This window comes from Varroa jacobsoni, unplaced genomic scaffold, assembly GCF_002532875.2.
Source record: "Varroa jacobsoni isolate VJ856 unplaced genomic scaffold, vjacob_1.0 scaffold_828, whole genome shotgun sequence".
NCBI classification, from domain to species: Eukaryota; Metazoa; Arthropoda; class Arachnida; order Mesostigmata; family Varroidae; genus Varroa; species Varroa jacobsoni.
Window position 1 is genome coordinate 1 of NW_019213730.1, and position 25,373 is coordinate 25,373.

The 25,373-nt window shown below is 39.9% G+C and overlaps 1 protein-coding gene across 24 annotated transcripts in view; it reads left to right on the forward strand.

Moving 5' to 3' along the window:
* The first annotated feature begins 6 nt into the window (after window positions 1–6).
* Window positions 7–25,373, forward strand: part of LOC111264188 (uncharacterized) — a 69,209-nt gene continuing 43,842 nt past the window's right edge. For 4 of the 24 annotated variants that reach the window (XM_086969974.1, XM_086969976.1, XM_086969977.1 and 1 more), the window contains exons 1-3: window positions 7–930; window positions 1,078–1,258; window positions 8,610–8,764. In XM_086969974.1, the coding sequence (XP_086826100.1) occupies window positions 888–930; window positions 1,078–1,258; window positions 8,610–8,745 (360 nt within the window). In that variant the 5' untranslated portion in view covers window positions 7–887 and the 3' untranslated portion in view covers window positions 8,746–8,764. Of the gene's footprint in view, window positions 931–1,077; window positions 1,281–1,543; window positions 3,394–3,563; window positions 4,621–5,129; window positions 7,372–8,609; window positions 20,476–22,763; window positions 25,372–25,373 lie in introns of those variants that run through there. The other 20 variants (XR_015312601.1, XR_015312602.1, XR_015312597.1 and 17 more) reach the window with 19 other exon arrangements.

A 25,373-nucleotide genomic window follows, 5' to 3' on the forward strand; every position in this document is an offset into this window, starting at 1 on the left:
CGTAAAAACGCGATGTTCGTAAAAACGCGATGTTCGTAAAAACGCGATGTTCATGAACAGGTTCCTTATCATAGTTCAAACTACTCTGAAAATGTTCATATGCGCTGTAATAGCATTATAATGCTTATGACGCCCAGCATTCATTGTTGGTATCGATGGCTCACAACTGTACACGGTAACTGAAGTAAAGACTTTCTGCGCCGCCTGTTTTCATTTATAGTCGGGCCTCCGTGCCATAAGGTCTTGATGTAGCTTTGTCGGTACGTTTCTAGAATGAACCGAGGTTTTCACGGTACACCTCTAGAATGAACTGAAATATGCTTTTCGGTCTAATAATAACATAGGTTAACGCGAAGCACCATAGACCATAGTATATAAAGCATTAGATGCAGTAGATTCAGTCCAAGTGCAACTTTCTCTGCTAGATTTTACCACGGGATAACATAGTGGGAAAAGGCGGTAGATAGAATTTGCCGGGATTGCTAATATACAGGACCTGGATGCTAAAGGATGATTCTATAGCACGGCGCACAAGGCACAACAGACGTACAGGGTACGACGTTCCGAAAGCCGTTACGGTTAAATCTTTCCGCATGTGTTGATAATTCACCCTTAACGTTTGGAACGCATTTAAAAAGACCCTTGCTGATGCAACTGGAAAAAACGTCAGAGTTGGAAACGCGTTACAATTCGTCCACTGATTCAACTGGAAACAATGTCAAAGTAAATTCGCTCATCCAACGGAAAAAGTGTGAGGACCCCTTCGAACTTTTTGTGTATTGTGACTACCAGCAGTGATCCGTGTGCAGTTCATCAAGTCTTTCAGCTCGTCTTTCTATGTTTGTGTAACTCCGACCAGTCAAGCAGAAGGCGATGCTGCGTTTTTAATGATACTATCACCAATTGCCACCACATCGACTGTTCTTTATGGTAAGTAAAAACGGTTATACCCAACGCGCTTGCTATGATTTACTCGTTGCTTATATAATTAATCAAGAATAAACAAATTCCTACAATGTTATTTCAGAACGTTATTTAGTGTTCCTTTATGCTGTGATGTGTGGTATCTTTTTTCAGTTACTATCCGACCCGCTCGATTGACAATCGTTCCTTCGTTCGTCATCCAGCTTTTCCGTATTAGTCTCAGCATAACAACCCTTGACTCTATTGAACGCGTCAATCAAGCTCCAACAGCACCAAGGTTAAATAGCGAGTTCCGTCGGCATCCTGTGTTAGTCAGTCTTTTGACTCTTCTCCGGTATGTCCACATACGTATCATGGTAAATATCTCCTGTAGCTATCACGATACGAAGCGTATTTTGGCAAGTTGGCACTCGTCCGCCGTACAATCATACACTCCAGTGATGGGAGTCACATGACCAACAGCATAAACTGTCGCTTCCCGTAACAGCGACTTACTTTGTAATAGAGCCACGTTGCAAAGGCGATAGTAGTTATTAATGCTAGTGCCTAGTATCCTTATGGCTCACAACGTGATACGTCTCTTAACACGCTCCATGTTTCACCTAATGGTCACTCGTAGTGTCGATTGGTTGCTACGTCGGCAAGATGCAATGGTTGGCAGGTGCCAAGGGTCCTTCGACAGAGTGCGCATCATACTGCAGGCAGGGTTTGAGGATACGGGGAACATAAAAATCTACTGAGTTCTATCTAGGTCAGATGTCCTCGTTTTCTCCGGTGGGTGTCGCATATGTAAGTGTGCTGTGGCGCTTAACCGTGTGAACAAAGCAATACATGTACAGTTGTTTTTATCCTTAGCTACATGAAAGAATGGATATCGGGTGGCGCCGCTTTACAACACAACTTCACAAGTAATACATCACCCAGGCTACTATTTATAAATAGCAAAGAGAACAAAGAGAAGGCGGATTTTATGTGCATGGTTCATCTAATGGAAGCTGCTTTTACATTGAGACCGCTACAAATTATCGACTGAAACCATCGAAGAATCTTATCTTACGAGGCCTAGAGGAATTGCTCATAAATGTCAAACTTACCGCAGGCGAGTGTTCAAATTGAGTGACGTATATCTACTTCTTTAGGACCGTCGCTGCCGCATGAACTCCTCAGCGATTCATCCTTGTCTTGAGCTTTCATGGAGACCGGCTTTATAATTAACTGTCATTGAACGAGCCGAACCGGAAAGACCATACTTGCTAATATGCAATATTAATTTGCCTTTTCATCCATCCGTAAAACTAACTCAAAAGTTACGCAAGATCTTTGAGTTCAAAACCCGTTAAAATACCGGTATCAAAATATGAACAGGCAGGTGCAAAACTGATCGGCACTTAATTCATAATGCGTTTCGTGCCAGTTATAAGCGCTTGCCATTGACCTTCGTCCTATTGTCCGGCATCTTGCTCAATCCCTATACTTCGTACTTGGATACTCTAGCCACCGTTACCTGAACAGTTATTTGGCAAGTACAAAGCTTCGAGTCTGCAGAAATGACTCTTCTCGTTAATCAGCAAAGATAATTACATCTCGGGATCTAGTTGTTCGATTAGTGCAAGTTTTAACCTCCGGCTTGGCGATTCGTGATCCCACCAAAGTGTACAGTACGCGTAGCTGTATCGATAGGCCAGTAGTCCAGGTCGAGTGTGATATCGGCGATTCTCAAGAGCAAATCCTCTATAGCTTATTCTGCCGTAACGTCCCCAGTGAATAGCGCGTTCATTTAAAGCTAAATACCAAATGTCATGTCGAATCGCCTCAAGTCGCATTGGAAAGCATTTACCGCACTATACCTCTACATCGTCATTGGCCATTCAATGAAAGCAAGCGACTACCTCACAACTAAATAGCAAAGTGCGTAATGATAACACGGCATGATAATCGGCAGAAATATGAAAAATTCATCCATCGTTGAGCCTGTTCTCAGCTTAATCTAACCAACATTGCGTGTCCTACCTGGATTATGGTACCATGGCTAGCACAATTGCGGAAAACCATTTGGCTACCATTGATGAACTCCTTATGGTAATTGTCTCTTCGTACGAAATTTGCCTATCTGCACGCGACACATTAGTCGTTAATTTAGCATATTCAGAAGCTATGCGAAGCAGTTAGCCACCCTCATTTTGATTATGAGCACGTATAGACTAATCGTTACTAGATACTAAATCTAAGTATTTAATGAGGAGGGAACGTAAATTTGATGCTGTTTAGCGGTTCAGGGGTCGTGGAATGTGCAACAGTGCAATCGGGGACTCTGCAAAACGCCGTTACAGCGAAATGGATTGGATTGTGACACCATCTTAGCGAAGCTGAACTTTTTCATTGCAGTTCAACAGATACGAGATGAGCTACCTTACAATTGAGTGAATAGTAGGCCATCACCCTACCGGCTTTCGCTACTCGTGTGATGCGGTTAGTTGGATATCATATAACATATATATATATATTCAAAATTCTATGTTTATCTACTGAATTGTTATGATCTCTTTTGCCAAGCATCTGTCGAATGGTTTATTTAGTATCGTGATCATCTTGAGAAACTCTTACTTGAAATTCGGAAATTTCCGTCTGTACTCACGCAGGAAGCACGCATGCTAACGTCAGACGACGATTAGTCATATACCGTTTGTGCATTACTGGTTTGTTCGAGTCAAGTATCGAACGAATCAGGCATTGAGCAGTCTGAAGAGACAGCGAAAGGCAACTGCGTCGCTGACATACGGGATAGTATCGTTTGCAAAATAGTATTTTCCAAGCAGATCATATCCAAGCATATATATGTATGAGGGGAGAGGAAGTGTATATATATATATAAAGGGGTAAGATATATAAGTGTATATATATGTGGGGAGGGGGGGGTAAGGTAGCGAGTAGGTAGAATGGGTGTATTGTGCTTTGTGCGGAATCTACCGTTAGAATCCGTTTTTCATAGGTATGTTTTCATTGGACCGTCGGAGATTCAAGAGGAGAGACACCGCTGCGAATTTGAACCCAGCTACACGAGTGCTTGCTGAAGTAACAGCATAGGTACAATACCAGAAAAACAAACGCAAAATTAATGCGAAAAGCAGGTAATCCCTGTTCAAAAAAAAATAGATACCAGCGCTGCATCTTGGAACGTTTCGCGATGTGGACGTATCAGTCAGTCCTCCCGAGTTAGAGAAACTGTTCGTTCCGTCGTAATTCGCTGTCATCCCTATGGATGAACTGTAGATGAATGAATCTCGATCTACGTGATCTTTCGACTTGCATGATCCGAGTGTCGAGGCTACGACGCGTAACCGCCGCGTAAGATTGTCTTTTGAAGCGTTACTGGCGAAACCAGTAATTTACTTAGTTAACTTGCCACATCTAATCAGACTGCCAACTGTGTAATGTACGTACCACTGCCGAGGTCTGGAGCTACAGTCTGGGGATGTCGCACTGGAGGTGCCAGTCGCCCGCGGAGGTATCTAAAGGTTTCGAAGACTGAAGCAAATGCCCGCTTGATAAACACAGCGTTTAAGTGAACGGTTACATAAGTGAAAATACGGTGGGTTGTAAGTACCGCGTGACTGTTCCGGGATCCGATTAGGAGCAATCGCAAATTTCTCACCCACAGGACGTTTGACGAGACGGAAGAGGCTCTTAACAAAACAAGTAGGTTTATTCTTTTGCAAAACAGCATAACCATTCTTTTTTTGCAGTTGTCTTTGAACAATTTATTTATGCTTGCTTTCTGTTGCGATTATATTTCACTTATTAGCGCATAGTACCAAGGAACGACCACGCCTCTTATCTACGTTAAGTGGACACGTGATCAGCACATTTGACGTTCGAGATAACTCCGCTTATCACTACAGTATCTTAAGTTTTACTGTTGTAGTACGAGGTCTTAAATGGTTTCCCTTTGATCAATCCCGCTTGTTAGTGTCTAAGTTTTACTGTTGTAGTACGAGGTCTTAAATGGTTTTCCTTTGATCAGTCCTGTTTGTTAGTGTCTTATTATATTAATGTACGTTATTTTAACATTATTCCAGACAGACTTCAACTTTGTGTTGCTAGCCCTAACACCACTTTCTTTGGGTTTGCGTTGTTAGCCCTAACACCACTTTTTTGGGTTTGGGGCCAGCTGGTGCAGTAACGATATCTATTAATGATCGTTTCAGGCGTACACACGAATAACTCAGGGTTCCGAAGTAGTGTCGATGACGTTCTTCTGCCGACGTTTTTTATGGGCATCTCTTGGCGCTTTTGCCTCATAGTTCCACATCTACAACTACCCATCTACAAACAGAGTGATTGGTTACGTACTCAACGTATTCTTCTACGTACTTCTCCATTAGCCATCCGTGATCCGTCAACGTAATCAGCTCAGCTATATTTCTCAATAGAAGCAAGACGCTTCCATAAACCAGTGTTTCGTTCACTGTGTGATTCGGCTGTTTATCAAAAACTCGCTTATTACCGGATAACATTGACGCTGCACGATAAGCGTAGAAAATCCTAAGTTAACTAGTAACGTTCTCAACCAAATCACAGCAAACCATTTCCAAGAAACTTTTTTGTACGTTTCAATCTTCTGTTGCTCTGCTTCCAACAAGGCAGTTTCCCGAAGCCAATCATCAAACATAAGACAACAGTAAACAGAGTGGTTGCTATTTACCAAACAGTTAGTCAGACCATGCTAGATGGCAGGCAGTGGAAGGGCTATATCGCAAAGGCATTGACAGCCGACCTTGGAGCTGCTGTTATTTTGTTTAGTGTCCAGTTCCTTTCACAACAACCGAGCCGAGTGAGAAAGGTGCAGCCCCTCGAGCGTTGGCATTTAACGACTTTGTACAGAGGGAGGCAGCATCGTCTCAGCTCTTCTGTAGCCACGAGGGTCTATCACGAGACTGAGCGGAGAGGGACATAGTGGTCAGCTGTGCCTCATACCACGGGTAAGCCGAAGCGCTGGCTAACTGCCTAGTTGTCTTGGCTTACCATGCCACGTCATCGATAGGAATTATCGCTAAGCCACGAGAGACCATCGCGGCTGGCTGCGAGTCCGTTAGGGTTGCTGCTGCTCCTGCTTGCCATGCACTATGGCTTCGTTCGCAGCCATCAGTGGTGCTCGGTAGTAGCAGCTCCAGCACATTTCGGCTTTCGTCGTAATGCCAGCATGTATATCCCAAATGGCCCGAATCGGGCCGAGACAAACCTAGCTTGGCCCCTCTTAGCAAGCTCAAGCAGCTTCCTCAATATATTATCTACGTATGTGGATCTATTGGAGGAGTTAGAGGACGAAGAGTGAGACGACGCTACATACCGAAACGCCATCGGTGGTCTTCCCGTCGTCTTCTGACGAACATGATCCTTCTAAACTCTAGGAGTGTCAGTATTATTGTACTGATATAAGTGCAATCACTATTATGCCGTTAGGTTGACGACAGTGTACCAATGGGTTCACGATGTTGTTGCCATTGGGAACGAGAACGGGCCACAGCGAAACACTACGGACTGATGTTGAAACTGCATGCGAAGTATTTAGTCGTGTCATGAGAATACCGTAAATCAGTCAATTGATTGATATATAAAACAGATAATTGACGGTTCAAATTTATTAGCTGTGTGGCTTTTTCTTTGACTGAAGCCAATGGGAAAACGAATCAAATGAATACAATGTACTAACTATTGTATTTGCCTGTACAAAGAAACAACAGAACTAACGTCGATATTACGAGAGCTGTTATTTCGAGTCCGGCTTTCAGCTGACGGAACTGAAATTGAAGTCAAACCAAAGCCACTGTTTGATAAACGGGTACAAAGATTATACTGCCGAATGGTATACGACGTAGCTTATTTTCAAGGCTGTGATCATTATTTTCATGTTTCAGGGTTTTTGTTGTCATTGCATGAACAGATTTCAAAAACTACAAATGTGAATATATATAAATTTTTATTTAAACCTAAATCTCGCCCCTCAACGACTCAATGCCCTTAACTTTGGGACATTGTAATGTGAGGTGTAACTGTCGCGTACAGCGTAGCAACCTTACGATATATCACGGTATTCTGTTACAGTTCAAGGTACTACATTCACAATGTGACCCATCTATAAAACTACGTTTGCACATTAATCTAGTCATCTAACCTCACGAGAGGTGTTAGTTGCTTTCTGTACATTTATCTATCTATAAATAAAACCTGGAGTATAAGCCTCTTTTGTAAATTTAAATGGTAGTTCTATCGAAATAAATAGCCCGCTTTACCAAAGTGGTGCCAATCGCGTACGAAATCAACCACTTAATGGAGTTATGCCAGTCGGAGAATTTCTCTGAAATGGAACATGCTCCAAGCAAGTCAACGCCTCAATATTTCAAACAAGAAATAATAAATAAGGAAAATAAAACGGAGTAAATAGAAAAATAGCGTTTTTCATTTACAATTTTTTAATTGTTAAATTCTGGTTACCGACCGTGTGCTCGAAAAGCAAAAAATGCTTACACCTCTCATTTTAGACCCAAAATACGGAGTCTAGAAAAAAAAAAACAAAGGCTAACAGTGGCCGACAAATTACGTGGTAGAAAATACCATACCAGAAATTCAAGAACACAATGTGAGGTAAAGCTTATGAGCATTACGCAGTGCGAATATAGCTGGAGTAAAGTTTGCTTGGTAGCGATTCGTTTTGGGATTAGGTAGAACTTGTTAAGCATAGATAAAGGGCGTTAGGTAGACGAGCGAAAGAAATTATGCAGAAACGAGTTACTACGAGGCGACGTCGACGCCATAGAAAACACAAAGGTGGGTGGGAAATTGCTGTTCGGGACTTCAGATCTGGTAGGTACGCTAAGGATTGCGAATGCATAATCATACGTTGAACTATGGGGTGTGCGATACATGGCTTTTACAAGAGTCGACGTGGATGAGGGATTTGTCTGCTTACTTTTCACGGGTACGGTACGAAACAGCTGGAATGAGGCTGAAGTAGTGCTAGTGAAAAGGTCGAACTATTATCGTTGGGCCTTGAAATGCTTCCCTCTGATGTCTGATCCAGAACGTACCAATCAATCTTTCTGCTTTTCCAATAGCTACGTCTGATGCTGATGGTATTACTTGGTTGTCGCTTGTGCAGAGCTATTAGCGTATGAAAGGCGGCGCCCAGCAAAGGTGGCACTCCTAGGCACGCATCGCCCTCAGCTGTAGACAAAACCACGAAGGAAAAACTGGTTGATTTAGTAGGATAGTAGCTGTGAACATGACTGCAGCAGGGGGACGGCTTGCTTTACGGAAGAGGTGGCGACGCCGGTAGCTTTGTGCCAACTTCGTTGTGTAATGCGACGGAACGACCCGACCAGGTGCGAAGCATGGTATTGACGGTAAGGGTTAGAGAATCACAGGAAACAGAGGCCTGTGCACGTCGAGAAATGTGAAGCGATGAGGATTGGACGTAAAGGGAAGCAGAATGGGAGTGGTGATCGGGACCTATAGGTAAAGCTTCGCGCAGTTTCAGTCATAGATCTACGTCGAGTAAATTAGGTTTGTCCAGGAGCTCTTCAAGGCTGAGAAACAATGCATATGTCTGTTTGTTCGAATGAAACAGTAGTAGTTTGGTTTCAGTATCGGGGTTAGATAGGAGACTTGTAAGTTTGTTTTTCTTCCAGGGATTTTGTCGTCGTGCCATGTCTTCAAACGGTTTGCAGGAGATCACGCAATAACTGCGCAAGTGGCTTACCATTCCAGAAGAACGGTCAAAACGGCAGACGTCCACATGGTACTCTGTTATTTCGAGTGGCCTAAGCATCAGACACGAACAAAGGTAAAAAACAGTTTTTGACTCTCATACATCTACATATGGTTTTCTTTACTAATGGGAGCGAAGCATAAAGCCTAAGAAGTTACGACAGTACAGCCAAAGTATGGACCGTGGACGTGTATCTGTATGTTTGTCTAAGTTACATAGTTGGAGCGTACGCGACCTCAACTACGTGCGCGAATTGATACCAGTTGCCTTTTTTGTCGCCATAGAGATGGTGACGAAAAAGACAAAGCGAGCCACGAAAGGCAGCTAGAAATCTTGCTTCGCTAGCGTTTGTCTAACATGTGGAAGGAAGGTGATGAGCTGTGAACATGAGTCTCAAGCCCCTGCTTGGCGCTTACTCGGTAGCTCACGCTGATTTCATTCGTTAACGCCAACCTAGCCTTTCACTACGGGATAACGGCTTGACCTGAATATGGTCCTGGCTCTTGCATAGCATTTGCACGATTTGTACTCCTTTTGGGAGATATCGAGGCACAGCCGGGAAGGTGAGAGGGGAACGTGTGTGTGGGCACCGTTGAGTTTACCCGTCTGGTGAGTAAAATAGGGTTGGACGTCGCTGCTTCTTGGGTCGTAATAAAAAGTTGAATGTGGAAGGTGTAACTGGTCGGTGAAGCTATGCGCTTGGGCTGTTCACGCTGCTCGTGGCTCAACTTCGCATTGACTTATCTGGTCCAGGCCCGAATTCGTACCAAGTCTGCTTGCTGCTCTGCTAGCTTGGTAGAATGTAAGCGGTAGTAGTGGCTTGGAGCCAATGGCGGAAACTGGTACAGTAGCAGCGCTCCATGAATATAGAATATATGATCTTTGCCGACGTTGGTTCGTTCATTCACCCGTCGACTTTTCGACTCTTTACGAATTCTTTTGCCTAGAAAAGCCCCACTGCCCCCGTTACCCTTGGCAGTGCGGTTGCGGCAGCAGATGACAGACCGATTCGCTTGCTTCGATTTGCCCCCTCCTCTTTTCAATGTAAATGTCAATAGCTTGAATTGCTCAATGGAAGTTGGAGAGAGGGCATACATAGGAACGGCATGGGGTTCGCCCAAAGGGTTATCTCCATCACTCCAATCGGTCACTCGCTTTTTTCTTTTGCTCTTCGTCCTTTTCGTTGTCGTTCTGCTTGTACTGGCATCCGAGAGTTTTTTCGGCTGATCTAGTTCAAGCAGAGAAGAACAGAGAGAAGTATGGGTAAGTGTGGCAAGTTTGTGCGCGAAGTCAGCATGTCTACTACGGCGAATATGATTCGGGGAATAAAGCCAAAAAAGCAGTGAAGAGAGAAACGATCGCTTAATGAGTTGGAACAACTCTGGCTCTTCTTGCTTGTTGAGGTGCGTTATTGCAGTAGTTCCGAACAGATCTTGTCGTTTTTTCCATGCTAACGAATAGTAGAGTGACACCCGCCTACTAGTAGTGCTCTTAGTCATTGAATAATATATAACGTCATGATTATACACGTTGCGTTCACAGTCGAGCCATGCCTGATGCGTATAGTAATATAGAAGTTGAGGTATCATAAAAAATCATAGCGGAAAAAAAACTATATTCAAGTGTGATAAATGTTTATTGAGCTGTTAGCATGTTATGTTATATCCGAAAGCTAACCAGAAAAAGATTTTGCTATCAATTACAAAGCATTGTCTGCAGTTGTTTTTCAGTTTCTAAAACAAGAGTAACTACAGTGGTGAGTAAAGTGACAGCAAAAGTGATACATCATAAGCCATCAGATGTCACTGTTCGTTACAAAGATGGTGGTGGACTCAGGCGTTTATCTGGCAACTTATTGGATTTGTACTAGACTAATGTATCTATTGTAATTCCCTAGGGTTCTGATGTACTGCTTGAGCTAATGGACTCATGAATAACCCAATTTCATCTCACGTGTCCAGTAATAAGATTATAATATTCCACATACGGACTGACGACATGCGTCGTGAGATATTCGGTTTTCCAAAAAGTTTCTGTTGTCTGTCTGTCTGTAACATTTTTCTATTTTATTATAGGCTATTTATTGAATCAAGTCGATCTTTGTTTCCATTTCAGACAATTCACAGAAAATCTACTCTGCCGTGTTTATTTCGTTAAAAACAAGTAATGCAAGTAGCGATAAGCAGCGGTTGACACAACAACCTTTAAGGGAGTTAATAGGTGCTCAAAAGTCACGCTCTGCTTAAGTTAATTTAAAATTTGTTCATCATATATGTTATTATGCGGTCTCCACAATCCATAGACACAATGGGATCATAACTATGATTGTGGCAAAGCTGAGAAAACGTTCTTCTAATCACTGCTTATATAATGCGTACATATATATATCATAGCGGTTATTATTAGAATACGTTGGTTAGATATAAGAACGTAGTTTAGATAATTTTGCACGAACGTTGGAAGGTGCCATATCTGATTAGTGCTTGTGTCCGCATGTGTTTATGACCTATTTATTAAATAAGCATTTTTTTAATATTATTCTGATTCTTTTGTTGTCTATTTTTGTAAATAACACTTCAAAAGTGCTATTCAGTTGCCACACTAATATTCGGGGTCACGTTTGGGCACAAATACAAGCAATTCTATATTTTGTTCATATCTGCTACCTACGAACCTATCAAAAATGCCGAAATAGTTTCATTTTGTTGAACTGTTACCAAAACGTGCACGGGCACTGTGCGGAAATATTGAACATTGTGTACTTTGTCTAATTCTTTTTTTGTTTTTAGTGGCAGTGCTTTACATGGCTACGATGTGTATCGTGCGATTATTCGTGAAGTAAAAGCGTGAAAATATGATGCTCGTTCTTATAAAAAATGTCGTTCGTACCGTATATGTGAGTTCTGGGTGGCGTCTGATATGGATCCAACAATCTTGATTAAGGTCACATAAATTTGTAATCTTTGATATCCTTATGCAATTAATACTATTCATATCAGTTATGCCTTTAGTTTTTGATGCAATTAATATTTTCCTTTGTTAAGTTAGCGTGGTTCTGCCTAAATAATCAGGAAGCACTTTTCAATCCTTCATTATGCAAATTGTTCCCATTAGACGTAAAAAGTTCAAGTTAATTTTTGTCAATTCAACTTATATTGGATTGGGTATGCATTTTATTTACAGCCCTTTTTTACCATATTATCTTATATTATATCCGGCCTTTTTTTTATGTTTAAGGTGGATGCACAACTGAACATTCAACAAATGATACGGAAAATTTTCTTTGTAGAAGAACTTTACGTATCCAGCGTCGTGCACCTCATCCGTAGATGCATACAATCATATTTTTTATGTTCATGGGCGTCTCCAGATGTTTGCATTTTACGTGCTTGATTAAAGCCTACTATGGCGTAGGTTGAGGTCGACTGCTTAACATCCTCTAATTACTCCAGAAAATCTTAACGACATGGGTGCTTTTTAATCCCTAAAATACGTCGTTAATGCGTTACAGAAATTTAATGGTCATTGGATAATGCAGATATGCAGTTTGATCTTGCAGCAGGTGCATGCGTACCCGCGATGACTGCGTCGCTGACATTGTTCTGCTGGTGCATTCGCTACACCTAATTACTGACTGTGGTTTGGAACTTATGCATTGTTGTCAGACAATAGGATCTGAGCGCGTCAAACCCTTGTTGCAACAAAATAATTGAAAATGCCAATCGGGTCTCAGAAATTTTAGTTAACTTCACGGGTACTGATCCAATCCAAGAGCAATACGCAGCTGGCCACATCGGAACGAAAGTAAGAGCTTGGAATGAGGTGGTCTAAAAACGTCGAATATAATGTTTTCATATTCATATTGTAAAAATAGGGCTGAACGGTTTTACGATACATATCTCCAAATACTATCATGGTTGTGGCATTATTCACACCGGGCGGGCCTACGTCTCGGAGCAATAGACGGCTTTCATTTAGAGAGGCTACCTCTCGTAGGGCAAGCTAAGAATTACTTTAGCTTCAATAATATAAGACTACGTTAATTTATAATAATTTAACGCTAGCTAATATCGACTATGATATAACGATTAACGTAATAATAATAGCAATACTAATTATACGCCTTCAGTTGGAAACGTGTCTTTCACCGATTGATGCTTCGACTTTCGATGTTTTTAATGTGCTGGAGTTCCATGTAAACTTTTTTCAATGAACTCGATACGCTGAACAGAAAGCGTTCCTGTGCTGAATATGGAATAAGCGACCTTCTTTTGAATATATTAGACTGAATATGTTGTGGAAGATTTTGTCAACACACCGTACCCATTTGAGATTTCTATATTCTCACATTTCAGATACTGTGTGGCCGTTCTGGAAATTGGCCGATATGTGTGCGACGACCTCCCAATCGAGCACATTATAGTAAAACATATTTAGTCTCTCTGATGTTGCACCATGCACTCATACTTCCAACACTCTGTTACAGTTTGCCGCGTCCGTTGCGTCGATGTGATTATGTGGATTTTCAGATCGCCGACTCATTTTTCATAAAACTCGAAGGCGTTACGCTGACGTCTAGAATAATAACGAAACTTACACCACACGTTTTTAACTACAGCCTTTTGGTTAGCCGATCAAAATATTTGGGCTTATAGAGATCGATGTGATCGCTACCTAACGAACGATGATTGACCTCAAGTCAGAAAGGTATTTCATTACGTTACCTATTTGCTATTTGTGCTATGTGAGCTTAATAAAATCGAGGTGATCGGCGCAAGCATGGTCCGTTGCACGTGCTAGCGTGTCATTAGAAGAATACAATACTCGATCTACGTAAAACATTACGCGCTGACCTCGTACTGATGAATCAGGCCTTCAGCAAGCCTTTCACAGAATAGAGAAATAGAAAAAAAAACAAATTTCAGGTTCTATTTTCGTAACGGAATTCCCTTGTAGTCTTCCCAAATACCACACGTTCCTATACACGCCTCTTATACTAGAAACTGATTAGCTTCTGTCGGTGAGCGTGTTTTAAAAAATTTGAGCTCATCTTCGGATTGAAAAGATCCGGCACGTTTCTTAAGAAATTTTATCGTTAGCACTTCGACGCCATTTAACGCCCAAAGTAGAGTCATAGACGGGCAACCGAACTAACGCGCGCTGGCATATATCCTTGCAGAGAGGGCGAGGTCTTCCCAAAATAGGCGGTTGTCTGTGACCTGTCGTGGTCAATATTCCTTAATGCCAAGAGTGAATATTTAATGATGAAAATGCACGCTCTTGCCGCGCCAAATGACATGCACACGCCAGCTGTTTCAGTCTGCCAAGACTCTTACCTCGTTGCTCATCTGTATTGTGAGCGACCATTGATGAATCATAAGCTTCAATTACGCTTATAGTAGAAGACTATTTATCGCGACTTCCTTTAGATTGCGGTAGCCAAGTACATAATACGTTCGTCTGCGTATTCGGGCAAAATGCTAGCGACTCCGACGCAAGCGTAGATCGACGAAGGCTTACATCAGTGCGGTGCAGAGAGAATTCTATTCAGATATATTTGTTGCTACTGGCTCGTACCCACTAACGTTGACGTCTTTGGCACACACATCGGATGGGCGCTGTTTCTAGCGGGCAGATACGCGGTGCTCGAATAACCTATTTCTTCATGCTACGTAATAGGAAGCTACCGAATGTCGTATATACCGGATCATCAACGTAGTATATACGATTAAAGCATAAGTGAGCCCTCAATTGTACTTACTAAATGAGTATCGACTTCCAAACGCACTTTTCCAAGTTAAATTTTTGATGGCCACATAAAATTGTGTGACGCGGTCAATTTTGCAATACTGGAAGTACCGTTATGATTTTGCCCTAAGCTCGTAGTAAACAATACCGGCACGTATCAGGAATTAGGTACCGGTATTCTACCCTTAAATGACCTACAATTTTTTTTTTTTACTATACATAGGGGACATTTGCTTTAATTCAGATACCAGCAAGTTGTACACAACACAGAATAAGATTGGACATGACAGCAGCCTAAGTATAGTTGCAGGAGCAGAACGCCTGTAACATATACCTTTCATAAGTATTTATAATAAATGTAACGCATTTGTAAAAGTACGGTACTCTCGGTACTGTCGAGAGAAGCTGCTAATATTGTATCGTATTATACTTTACTTATCTACACGCTGCCTACGACATTGGTATACCGTCAATTTAGGCCATCATTGCGCGAGTCTGTATTGTAATCGTCGTAATGGTTCTCGCCAATGCGCATGCGCGTACTTGTATGAGTTACAATGGTAGCAATTAAGAGGTCAACCGCGAAGTGCACCACGTATGAGACTATCACAGACTTCGTTTCACGGTAAACGTTCATTTATTTATTACTAATATTATTCACATACATATTTATTTATTTACTAAATTAACTTGCAGTGTTACTTATATGTCGAAGCGTTCATATTACGTGATATTCTAGAATAAATATACTATATATATACAATGCTTACGATTGCAGTATTTTTTTAGTTCATATACGGGCGTCTCCTGTGGCCAGATTCGATACGTAGTTAATGATAAAGCTGTGCGAGCCCCTTAGTGGTTTCCGCGTCGTGTTTGCGTTTCTGAAGAGGATACCGAATCCGTATTTATATTTTTGGTTCTACAGTGAGCGCTGGAAATGCTTTCGTACATTACTATTAGATATTATGGACAAATGATGATAAATACGGAGTACATAATAGTTAGCAGGGAGTATTGAGTTGCACAGATGAACGTTAATTGTAGTTCTTCATGGGATAAGCGGCCGTTTTATATATGTATATTCGTATATGTAGGGTAAAAGCGTTTTTTTGCGCTAGACAAGTATTTTCTACACGTGTAGTTTTAATATAATTTGCCAGTCGATGATATAATGACGACTATGATTTTAGCAATCAGGGCGAGAGTGGCTATCTGTCTCTATTCTGCAATGATTTGGTAGACCTTGTATAGCATCGATTGCGACTGCATACTCTTATATACAACCGGACGAAGTTGCTGTTGTAGCGGTTGATAGTTCTCTGCGAGAGAAGCTGTATCTGTTATGTGAGTGAAATGTATTATTTTGATGATGGGCCGCAATGTAGCCATCAGATGATCTGCTCCGAACGATAGCGAAGTTGCGCAGTCTGACCGTTGCGACAACATAGGTCACGATAACGTAGGTCAGAGTAAGAGAATATACGCGAATAGTTTCTGCCGACGCTACCCATCCAATCCAAAATCACCACCGTAATGACAATGTATTTAAAATGAGAACTGCTCATTTTTATATATTCGTACTGGTAACACATAGTGAGTAAATTTGTTTTTGGTAATAGCTGGCAGCGAATGCATCAGATGCGAACGATAGATTGTAGTAAACGTGTGCGTCTTTGAACAATGGTAGCTTTGCTAGTCTTCTGCGCATGTACAGCGGCGGATTCTTGCCAATACAGAGGTTCGTAGTCGATTTGTTAGTAATCTGACGTACTAAATCAAACGAGGATAGTGTACTAAGGACCGTGTAATAATGAGGTGCGAAGTACAATAAATGGCATAAGTATAATGATACGTTGTGGCTAATGCGCTACTAATTCGTAGGTGGTTTACACAGTAAGTGCGTACATCTAGCCGCCTGGTAGTAATTCACAACGAAGCTTAACAGCACCGACGATATTCACACATAAATATGTCGCCAAGCATATCTTTATATTTTACCATATCAATACTGATATGCAAATAAAGACATAATGTTCGCAAGTTGAGCGTTGATGAGTTCCACTGAAATAGCTTATTTTTCATCGTTAACGTTTGGCGCCTGAATTTGAATTCGCTACTTTTCTGGGAAGACTTCGACGTAGAATCCGGTGGCGATTTTAATGAACTGTGTGGTTGAGGCTTATTTGTGCAGTAATAGCTAATTGCGTATTTTTATGCCAGCTCTATGTCAATGATTCGTAACAAGAAATATGTATTCTTGCTCTAGTAGTAGTACTACTACTACTACTACTACTACTACTACTACTACTACTACTACTACTACTACTACTACTACTACTACTAAGATTTTTTGTAATGCAATTCAAGTTACCAGCGAAATTTTGCACGCCGATATGATATATGTACAGTTTGTTTTTGTTAACTTTTGCGCTGCTAACGACTCGCTGCGGAGTTATACGTGCGTTTGCGCTACTGGCACATGGTGGCAAAGCTCAGTGTCCTATGGACTGGAATTTTTAATGGAACTGCATAGCGGTGTGTGGAAATTCCTATATGGAAAAGAAGGCAAAGCTCACGCTAACGCTATCCACTTATGCGGCAAGTAACAGTTTTTTTAAAAGGGTTCAGTAATCATCAACACCAGTTGTTTGCAGTGGTGCTGATTATCATAAATGTGAGCGGCGATTGTACTGTTTTATTACAACCTGAAAATCATAACGACAAAAAACGTAAAAAAATATCGATTATTCAAAATTGTCAAAGAAATTTTATTAAGTACTCTTGGCAGTTACTCAGGGATCCTATACAGAACTTATGGTAACGAGAGTTCTCGGTAAATGTGCACTTTCGCGTCAGAGCTCGCCAGCAGAACGATGTTTAGAAAGGTCTTAAAGCTGACGCTAAGCAGTGGACTTGTTTGTTTTTTACGTTTACACAATGAAGTGTAAATTGAGCATTTTTAGATTCCGATAGAGGTGATTACATTTGTATTAGTAATACTACGGATAGAATGAATGCTATTAGATCATATGGAGTTGTTAAAAGAGTGATCGTACATAGCGATCAATGATAATTGATGAAGACAACTATGCTTGCATCGTTGGTGAAATCTATGCGAGTAAGGTGTGTGATTTCTGCGTAGTCCTAGTTACAAAAAAACTGTATGCGATTTTCGTAATTTTGTTTTTATTAATATGGATCTCTCCATTGACCCCGATGGTACATTTACTCGTTCTACCAATTTACATGATTATAATGTAAATATATATATATATATATATATATATATATATATTCATAATGTGCTCGTCGTGTCGTTATATGCCAGTTGCTGCATGCAAATAAGCCACGTACCGTTTTAGCCCTAGCGGTCATTGCTAGGGGAAGTTCACTGGAAAGGAAATTTTCCGTAGAGCCTGTTGTGATAAGAACTTGTAGTGAAATGATCTATTTGAGCAAGTGGTGGGCATGTTGTATGGTAACAATGAGAATAGGTGTAATATGTAGATGTCAGCGTTAGCCACTGTACGAGTAGATAAAGAGGACGTTGTTTTTTCTGTGTATCCTGCGTACTTCGATAATTAGTAGTACACATTTTATATTATATATAACAGTCTACGAAAGGCTTGTATGTGTTTGGACCAGTGGTAACAAACGATAAATTGTTAATCAAAATGTTTACGTATAAGTTAGTGGTAATATTTATGGAGACTGCATGTTTATTATTATGCCACTGGTTACATTCCAGTTACACACAACTGGCTTCCATGCTACTTTTTTGTTTGCGGTAGTTATTAAGAAATATTGTAGTTGTTTACACTACAATTATTATTACAAGAACCAGTGCCATCGTGCGTTCTTGTGTCGATAAGAATTGTTAGTTTTTTTTTATTGCTTACACATTATTTAGTAATGTGTAAAATTATTTAGTAATTTTTCAGTGAATATGTGCGTTAATTTCGTGACCGTTTTTCCTAGTTGAAGCTTGACTAATTATGCATTCATTTATACGTGATTCTCTGTCAGTAGGTATGAAACTGTAATGATCGTACTATCTATAAATAGAGAAAAAATTTCGCTTTTTTCTACTGTATGCAAGTCACTCGCAGTAAAATTTTGGCGACCATTATCAGAAAGCTATTGAATGATACTTGGATGTTTCATACCTTCCCTTTAGCAATGGTTTGCAAACATTACGTGTATTATTTTGAGCTGATAATAGCACTAGCGCAATGCAGCAGAACCTTGTGCTAAGTTTTCGCAGGGAACATGTGGAAACTTAACTATTAAAACGATACATTTAAAAACCGTAGCTTGTCCTATACATAAAGCAGTTGCATTTTGTAACAATCCTTCGATAACAGAAGTTCCCATGAACCTCGGATCTGCGTTCCGCACTAACGTGAGATTACTGAGACTTGCGTTGTATCCAGATCATGTATTTTTACGTACCGACCGATTTTATAGTGACAGTTCGCAACAAGCATGTCGTAATACTGTATACAGCGTTATTTTTTGATTGGGAAAATGACGGTATGCATTTTTAGCTTTGAACGTAAAAATTGTGGATTTTAATATACTACGGCATATAGTAAAAATTCGCATTGGGATCGCGCTGGCTGGCAGTGGTAATAATTATCAAGAAGCGGGATGTCAACCTATGATTTTCCTATGTCTTCCAACAACACGTAAATAGCTCTTGGATTTTTTCACAAGCTAAGCTATGAGAGGTAAACTGAAATTGTTTTGTACCCCGAACGTGTTCCGATAATGTGAAGTGAGAGCGTATTTTTCTACCGGTGACACCTGGCAACCAGTAAGGAGAACAATTCAATTTTTCTATCGATCGCTTATCTGCCATTGGTAATGTGCTCTGGAGATCCGTGAAAGTGCGTTAATTAAGCATTTCTTGATTTGAACAATTATACTAAGCCACAATTGCAAATCTAACGACAATCGTTTCATTTTATAGTTAATAAAAATCCCAGTGGAAATTTTGTTTTAGCATACTGTAAGTAAGGATTGTTTACAATAAAATCACTGCGATTTTTGCATGAGCGAAAAGTATGTGAAGCTAAACCTGCGTTAAACGGAACTATGTTTTTGCTATAGAAAAGCTCGTATGTTATAAATGGTTCCAGCAATAACCGTACTGATCAATTCGGTAAAGAGCGCTTGGTATTATTTTGCAGTGAACTTTTTTATACTAAACGTGTGCTGTGTTTGTTTGAAATTTTTGAGTTTGTGTGAAAGCTTTTGGGAGTGAGAAAAATGATGAAATCAACAGATAATGTAAAAATAGCCTATTTAAGATCACGAGCCTATTACAAAGCTTTATGCCTGACGTACAGTAGATTCATTGTTGATGTTTTAAATGACAATTATACATTTCCCTCTATTGTGAGGTAGGAACGGTTTGTTGTTCTAATGTTCTATGCTGACTAAGTATTAATAGTTCACAGTGAAATTGTACTTTGTTTCTGTAGCAAATGAAAGCTACGAGTTCATGATGATGAAGCCGTGAGATGACTATGGCGCCAATGATGCGTAAATAGAATAGGGCAGACATCATGCATGTCTTCATACGCTGATAATTAAAAATGAATTGTATGTTTTCGATCTACAAGCTGCACTCTTCCCGTTGAAGATCGGAAAAAATGGAATTATGGTTTTTTAGTATACGTTCTTAATCAACACTTTAATGAAGGTTGTCGGTCCGGTAACGGTTATCAAAACGTTCAGGGTAAATTGCGCGGTGGTTTATACCGACCCTACAGGCTAATGGCAGTCTGTTAGCTAGTCGCCAAGGCCGGTGGGTGGCAAAAATAATTCAAGAATCACCTATTGACAGTGGCACTATATAGTTGTTAAACAATGATTGAAGCTATATATATATACACACACTTCGCAGAGATATTTACACACTTGAGACAAAAATCGAACTTAATTTGAAAAATATCTGTACGAGGCCATGTTTTTGAATCGTAGTGATATTCCTATAAATAAAGCCTTTTCTTAGTGTTCGACATTTTTTATTGATGTTGCTTGTATATCTGATAGCATTTTTGGGGCTTGTGTTGTAAGTCTGTGTAAGTTGTTGACAAATGTGTAATGTTTGTCTGTACTGTTGCGCACAACAAAATCGAATCAAAATAAGCGTAAATCTTATGCGGATAAAAACCAAAGTTACGCGTCTATCCCCTGAGTTCTATTTATCTATTTACGTATGTTCCTTCTATACTTGCCACATCGTAGCAGCTGTTAGTAAACACGTGCCAATGCATGTTAGTGATCGTATAAGCTGTTAGGTATCGTCAAGGACAAAACACTCGGTGCGGACTTACGAACGATAGTTCTATTAGAACACCTCTGTTTCGAATTGATGTACCAATGAAAATTATAAGGAAGCTCAGTCCGAGTGTTTCGGTACTGCCTATACGGCACAAGTCTATTTTCAGTAAATCTGCGTGCTCTTGCACGCGCACGGGACAGGTAAAGTTCGAATCACATATTCGTATATAACAATTCAGTAAATATGTTCTAGTGATAATGATACTGTTAAATTAAAAAGGAAACTCGTATTTATATATATTTCTGCCAGAGTGTGTTAATGGTTTATTATTAATATTATTAATAATAATATTTGTAATATTATTATTAATATTTGTGCCAGTGTTTTTACTAAAAATTACCTATGTACACACCATGTGTAATTCTAAACAAATTATAGCATTTTTATATTGTGTGTTTCCTGTTTTCCAATGTAATTCCTATAGTAATAATTAGTGCAGATTATCAAAGGATAAAGATATGCCGGTAGTGTTCCAGTTATTCGGTGTGGGATCGCTAATTTTGCGTTTTCGATTGAATCCTATAATGACGTGTACATTTTACGCTAGTTGTGTGTAGCGAGTTTTGTTTTTTCTTCTTGCATAGCGCACAATTTTACGGTAGCAATTCGCAGTAATATTAATAAGTAGCAACAATTGTGCACTGGGTAAAAATTGCGTACTTCTCAACGTTCGTGCTAGTTATAACCAGATCACAGTTACATCGCCTCTACTAATCCAGTGCTAAAAGTAACTATCAAGCAGTTAAGTTGAAATGGTATGGCCTTTTACAGTAAACATTCTTATTTACACCGTGAGCAGTAAAGATTCTGCTCGAATATGTGTGAGAAATTCGCAGAGCAACTGCATCCTTTGCGCCATTATCAGTGTATGAGATGTACGTAAACCATTTCTCAGCACCTCAAGTATTCTAGAACGAACGCGTGTGAAGTCCTTCTGGTACGTTAATTACGTCCACAAATGAAATCAAATTTACGTGTCTCTTCCTGCCGATTATACGTATATTGACAATAATATATTATTATTATTCATAATACTTATATGTATGTATAAGAATTCAATAGTCTAGTCATTGTTCTATAAACTCTATACAAATAATGAATGATAATTGCACATTTATCGAGCATACAGTAAAAATAGTTCACGGTCAGGCCGTATAGGTTGTCGTCTCCGTCGGGCCACCATGTGTTCCATATGTCTGCATGATTGCACCAACTATATTTCCACATGGAGCTTAGATCTAAGTTCCATGTACTGACTATAAAAGTTGCGTATTTCTATCTGTATACTGCACGTTCGCTGCTTCGAGGTGAACACCAGTGGTCGTATCGACAGGTGCAGTAAAAATTGCGTGGTTGAACGTATTCTGCCAACCGCTTTCCGTATAATGCTTCCGACATTGATTTAAGTCGACAATTGAGATGTGTTTCTTACCCTATCGTACGTACCATCAACAGATCGAGGAAAGGTTACCTCTGCATTGGTAAGAATTAGTTTACAAGAACGAAAATGCCACTTACGTCTAAAGTAATTATCATTTACGACAACCGTGAATAAATTTAGACTAACTGGGTAGAAATGTGGGTTCTGTGCCGTTAAAGTGTTTCCTACGATAGTGTTTTTTTTTTTTCAGTAACAGCTATTCTTCAAGAGCTGTGTAATTATGGCGCAGTCTTTTGCGCATACCGTATGGAAACGGCTTGCAGATAAAACGTGCAGTCAAAATGCACTTTTGGGTTCGTAGTGCTTCCTCTAAATATGTGAAGTACTAAGTGTGTATTTTTACATGCCGATTTTATGGCGGTAGTTCATAGTGAACCTTTACGTGTGTGCTTTGATATTGGTCTGCGTGTGCGCGTTATTTTCTTCTAGTGATGATGGAATTTATAGTGCAGCTTTGGTGGTGCTGCGTTTTGGAGCTAGTGACAATAATCGGGAAGTGTCTATATGTGCCTTTCTATACTTATTTCAAGGTAACATCCTCAGAAAAAGCGGTTCATCGAATGTGTGACAGCTCTGCAGCTTTCGATCGTATTTTGGCGACGAAAATTGCAACAATCCGCAGTGAAGTTCAGTCACAGTTGGGAGGCATTGACAACGATCATTTTCCTGCTGAAGCTGCGCTACGAGTTCACAGTGAATTTATTCGCGATTATGTCGATGATAATACCAGATGTTTTCATGCAGAGAGATGAGCATCTCTCACCGACGTAATACCGACTTCGTAATAGCAGAGATATTTACATCAACTATAGTATGTGTCCCTACATCGGTTATGTTAACTGTTATGATTATTGGCCGCATATGGGCCAGGGATTTTTATGTACTAGTGATAAATGGGTGCATTCTATTATACCCATTCTACGACAGTACATGCTACTGAGTTTCTAGTTAACAACCGCTTCTGCCGCTGTCAAACGTCAGTCATCAGGATTAAGTTAAGTGAACGTCAGTTGTTCCATGTTGATAACGACATGTACATCTTTCGTGTAAGCGGTTGTCGGCGAAGAGAAACACAGTAAAAGTTGCCAATTTATCTTTGGCCGGATGTTCTATAGTAAAAACTGACAGGAAAATTCTTCTTCTGCTACGATAAAGATCGTATTCCTAGTAGGTAATAAGTGAAGATATGCGACGTATGAGCGTTTGCTCTGGACATTGTGGGTATACACAAGTAGATAAAATGATAATTTAGTATTTTTTTCAAGTGTTGGTAGGTACATTCATAGGCTTGTTTACAGTGAGCGTTGGGCTCGTGGGGATTATTAATGGGTTCCAATAATGTCTATTTCCTCTTGGAAGCTGACATAGCAATGATTCGCTATGAACGCCTGCGCTTCTGGTAAACTGAATGAAGATATTTTTTCTTTGCGATCTAATAGTTTTCAGTAAAGGCGTGAAATGGCAGTTATTCGAAGGTCAAATTGTATATTTTTCTATAAATATAGTGATAATAATTAATAATCCGCGTGTGTACTTCTACACTAAGGGTAGTGTGGGGACATTTAGCTGCAGATTTTTCTACACCGAATTAGTTACCGTCAATACACAATGAACGTTTTGTATGTGCTTCTCTACCAAAATTTCTTTAGACATGTTTACGGCAACAGACCGTTTTGTTTTGCGCACAGAAAAATTATTACCGACAAATTAAATTTCAGTTCTTCTCTTATACCGATCTTAAGAAAATTACTATCACCTAAACTTCAACACATATGTTTGTAGATGGTGCATATGAAAACAAGGGGCTAGCAAAGTTCAATCCGAATATTATGCTAGTATTTCTTAGGGCAAATGATTCACCGCAATTTGAATGGTCATGTCTATAATCTTGCTTAGAAAATAACGCCTAGCTAGTTCGGACCTTCCAACGTTCTCTATTGGCCGTACAGAGAAAATTTAGCTATCGACGTCTAAGTTTTTCATTTCCCGAACTTCGGTCAGTGCTGTACCTCTCCTAAAAAAATATTTCCGGCTGGCCACCTTAGCACCGTTCCGACTGAAGTTGCGCAGTCCAGATACGTTAAGTTGTAAAATGAAATCATCTGAGAAAATAGCTAGGCCGAATCTATCACGAGACCTTTAACATCAAGGTTTCTATTACAATAACTTCTGTTCGAAGAAAACAATAACCAGGATTCCTCTACGTGCAATATACCACTGGGCTGGGCGTCATTTCTTGCAACGGTTATGTCGAGATGTCGGCTAATCGGTGTAAGTTAACTTGAAAGTGGTGAAAGAGATAATTTGCTTTATAGCAACTACAAGACCTTATGGCTTCAGCTGTAGTTGATTGACGTCGTCTGTAACGCAAGCCACACGTTATTGCGCTTACTTCATTTATGTTAACTGCTTTTCGCGGCGCCATATGCTACATGAGAGCGTATAGTTGAGTTTATGCCAAGTTTCGCTGGCCTCACTACCCAGCGTATGTTCGTATGATATGAGAGAACTCTCATATCCGTTCCATTGATCGGCTGAGTCAATGAGGTGACCGTTTATTTGATTTATGCCCACATATTCCACTCAAATGAAGTGAGTGCCGTATTTCTTTCGTCGTCATTAGGTAATCTAGCGAGATTTCGGCCTTATGGTAATAAATCGAAGCACTATTGTGCATTTTTTACAGTAGTATAAGAATACACCGGCTTATTCGCTGTTCGATAGTTGTCTTCAAATGAAGTATATTATGTTTTTGACAACACTGGCCTGGTTTATGTATTATTATTATTATTATTATTATTATACAGCCGTACGTAAATGCAGAAATTAAGAGTGAGCAAATATATTCATCTGTTTTTCTAGTGGCTTGTGCAGCATCGTTGTACTAGTGTTTGGCGAAAATTTTTCATTCGTTTTCAGTTCAATAATATAGTGTGTTTATACTGAATCTGTGTTTCGTTTACTCCAGAACGAATTCTACGGCAAGAATTTGTAACGAGTATATGAACGTTTTTATTAACAGTAACATCGCATATATATATATATATATATATACACATAATAATAAAAAAACATAATAATGTAATAAATGAAAAATATATAATAATAATAATAATAAATGTATTTATATGTATTATACA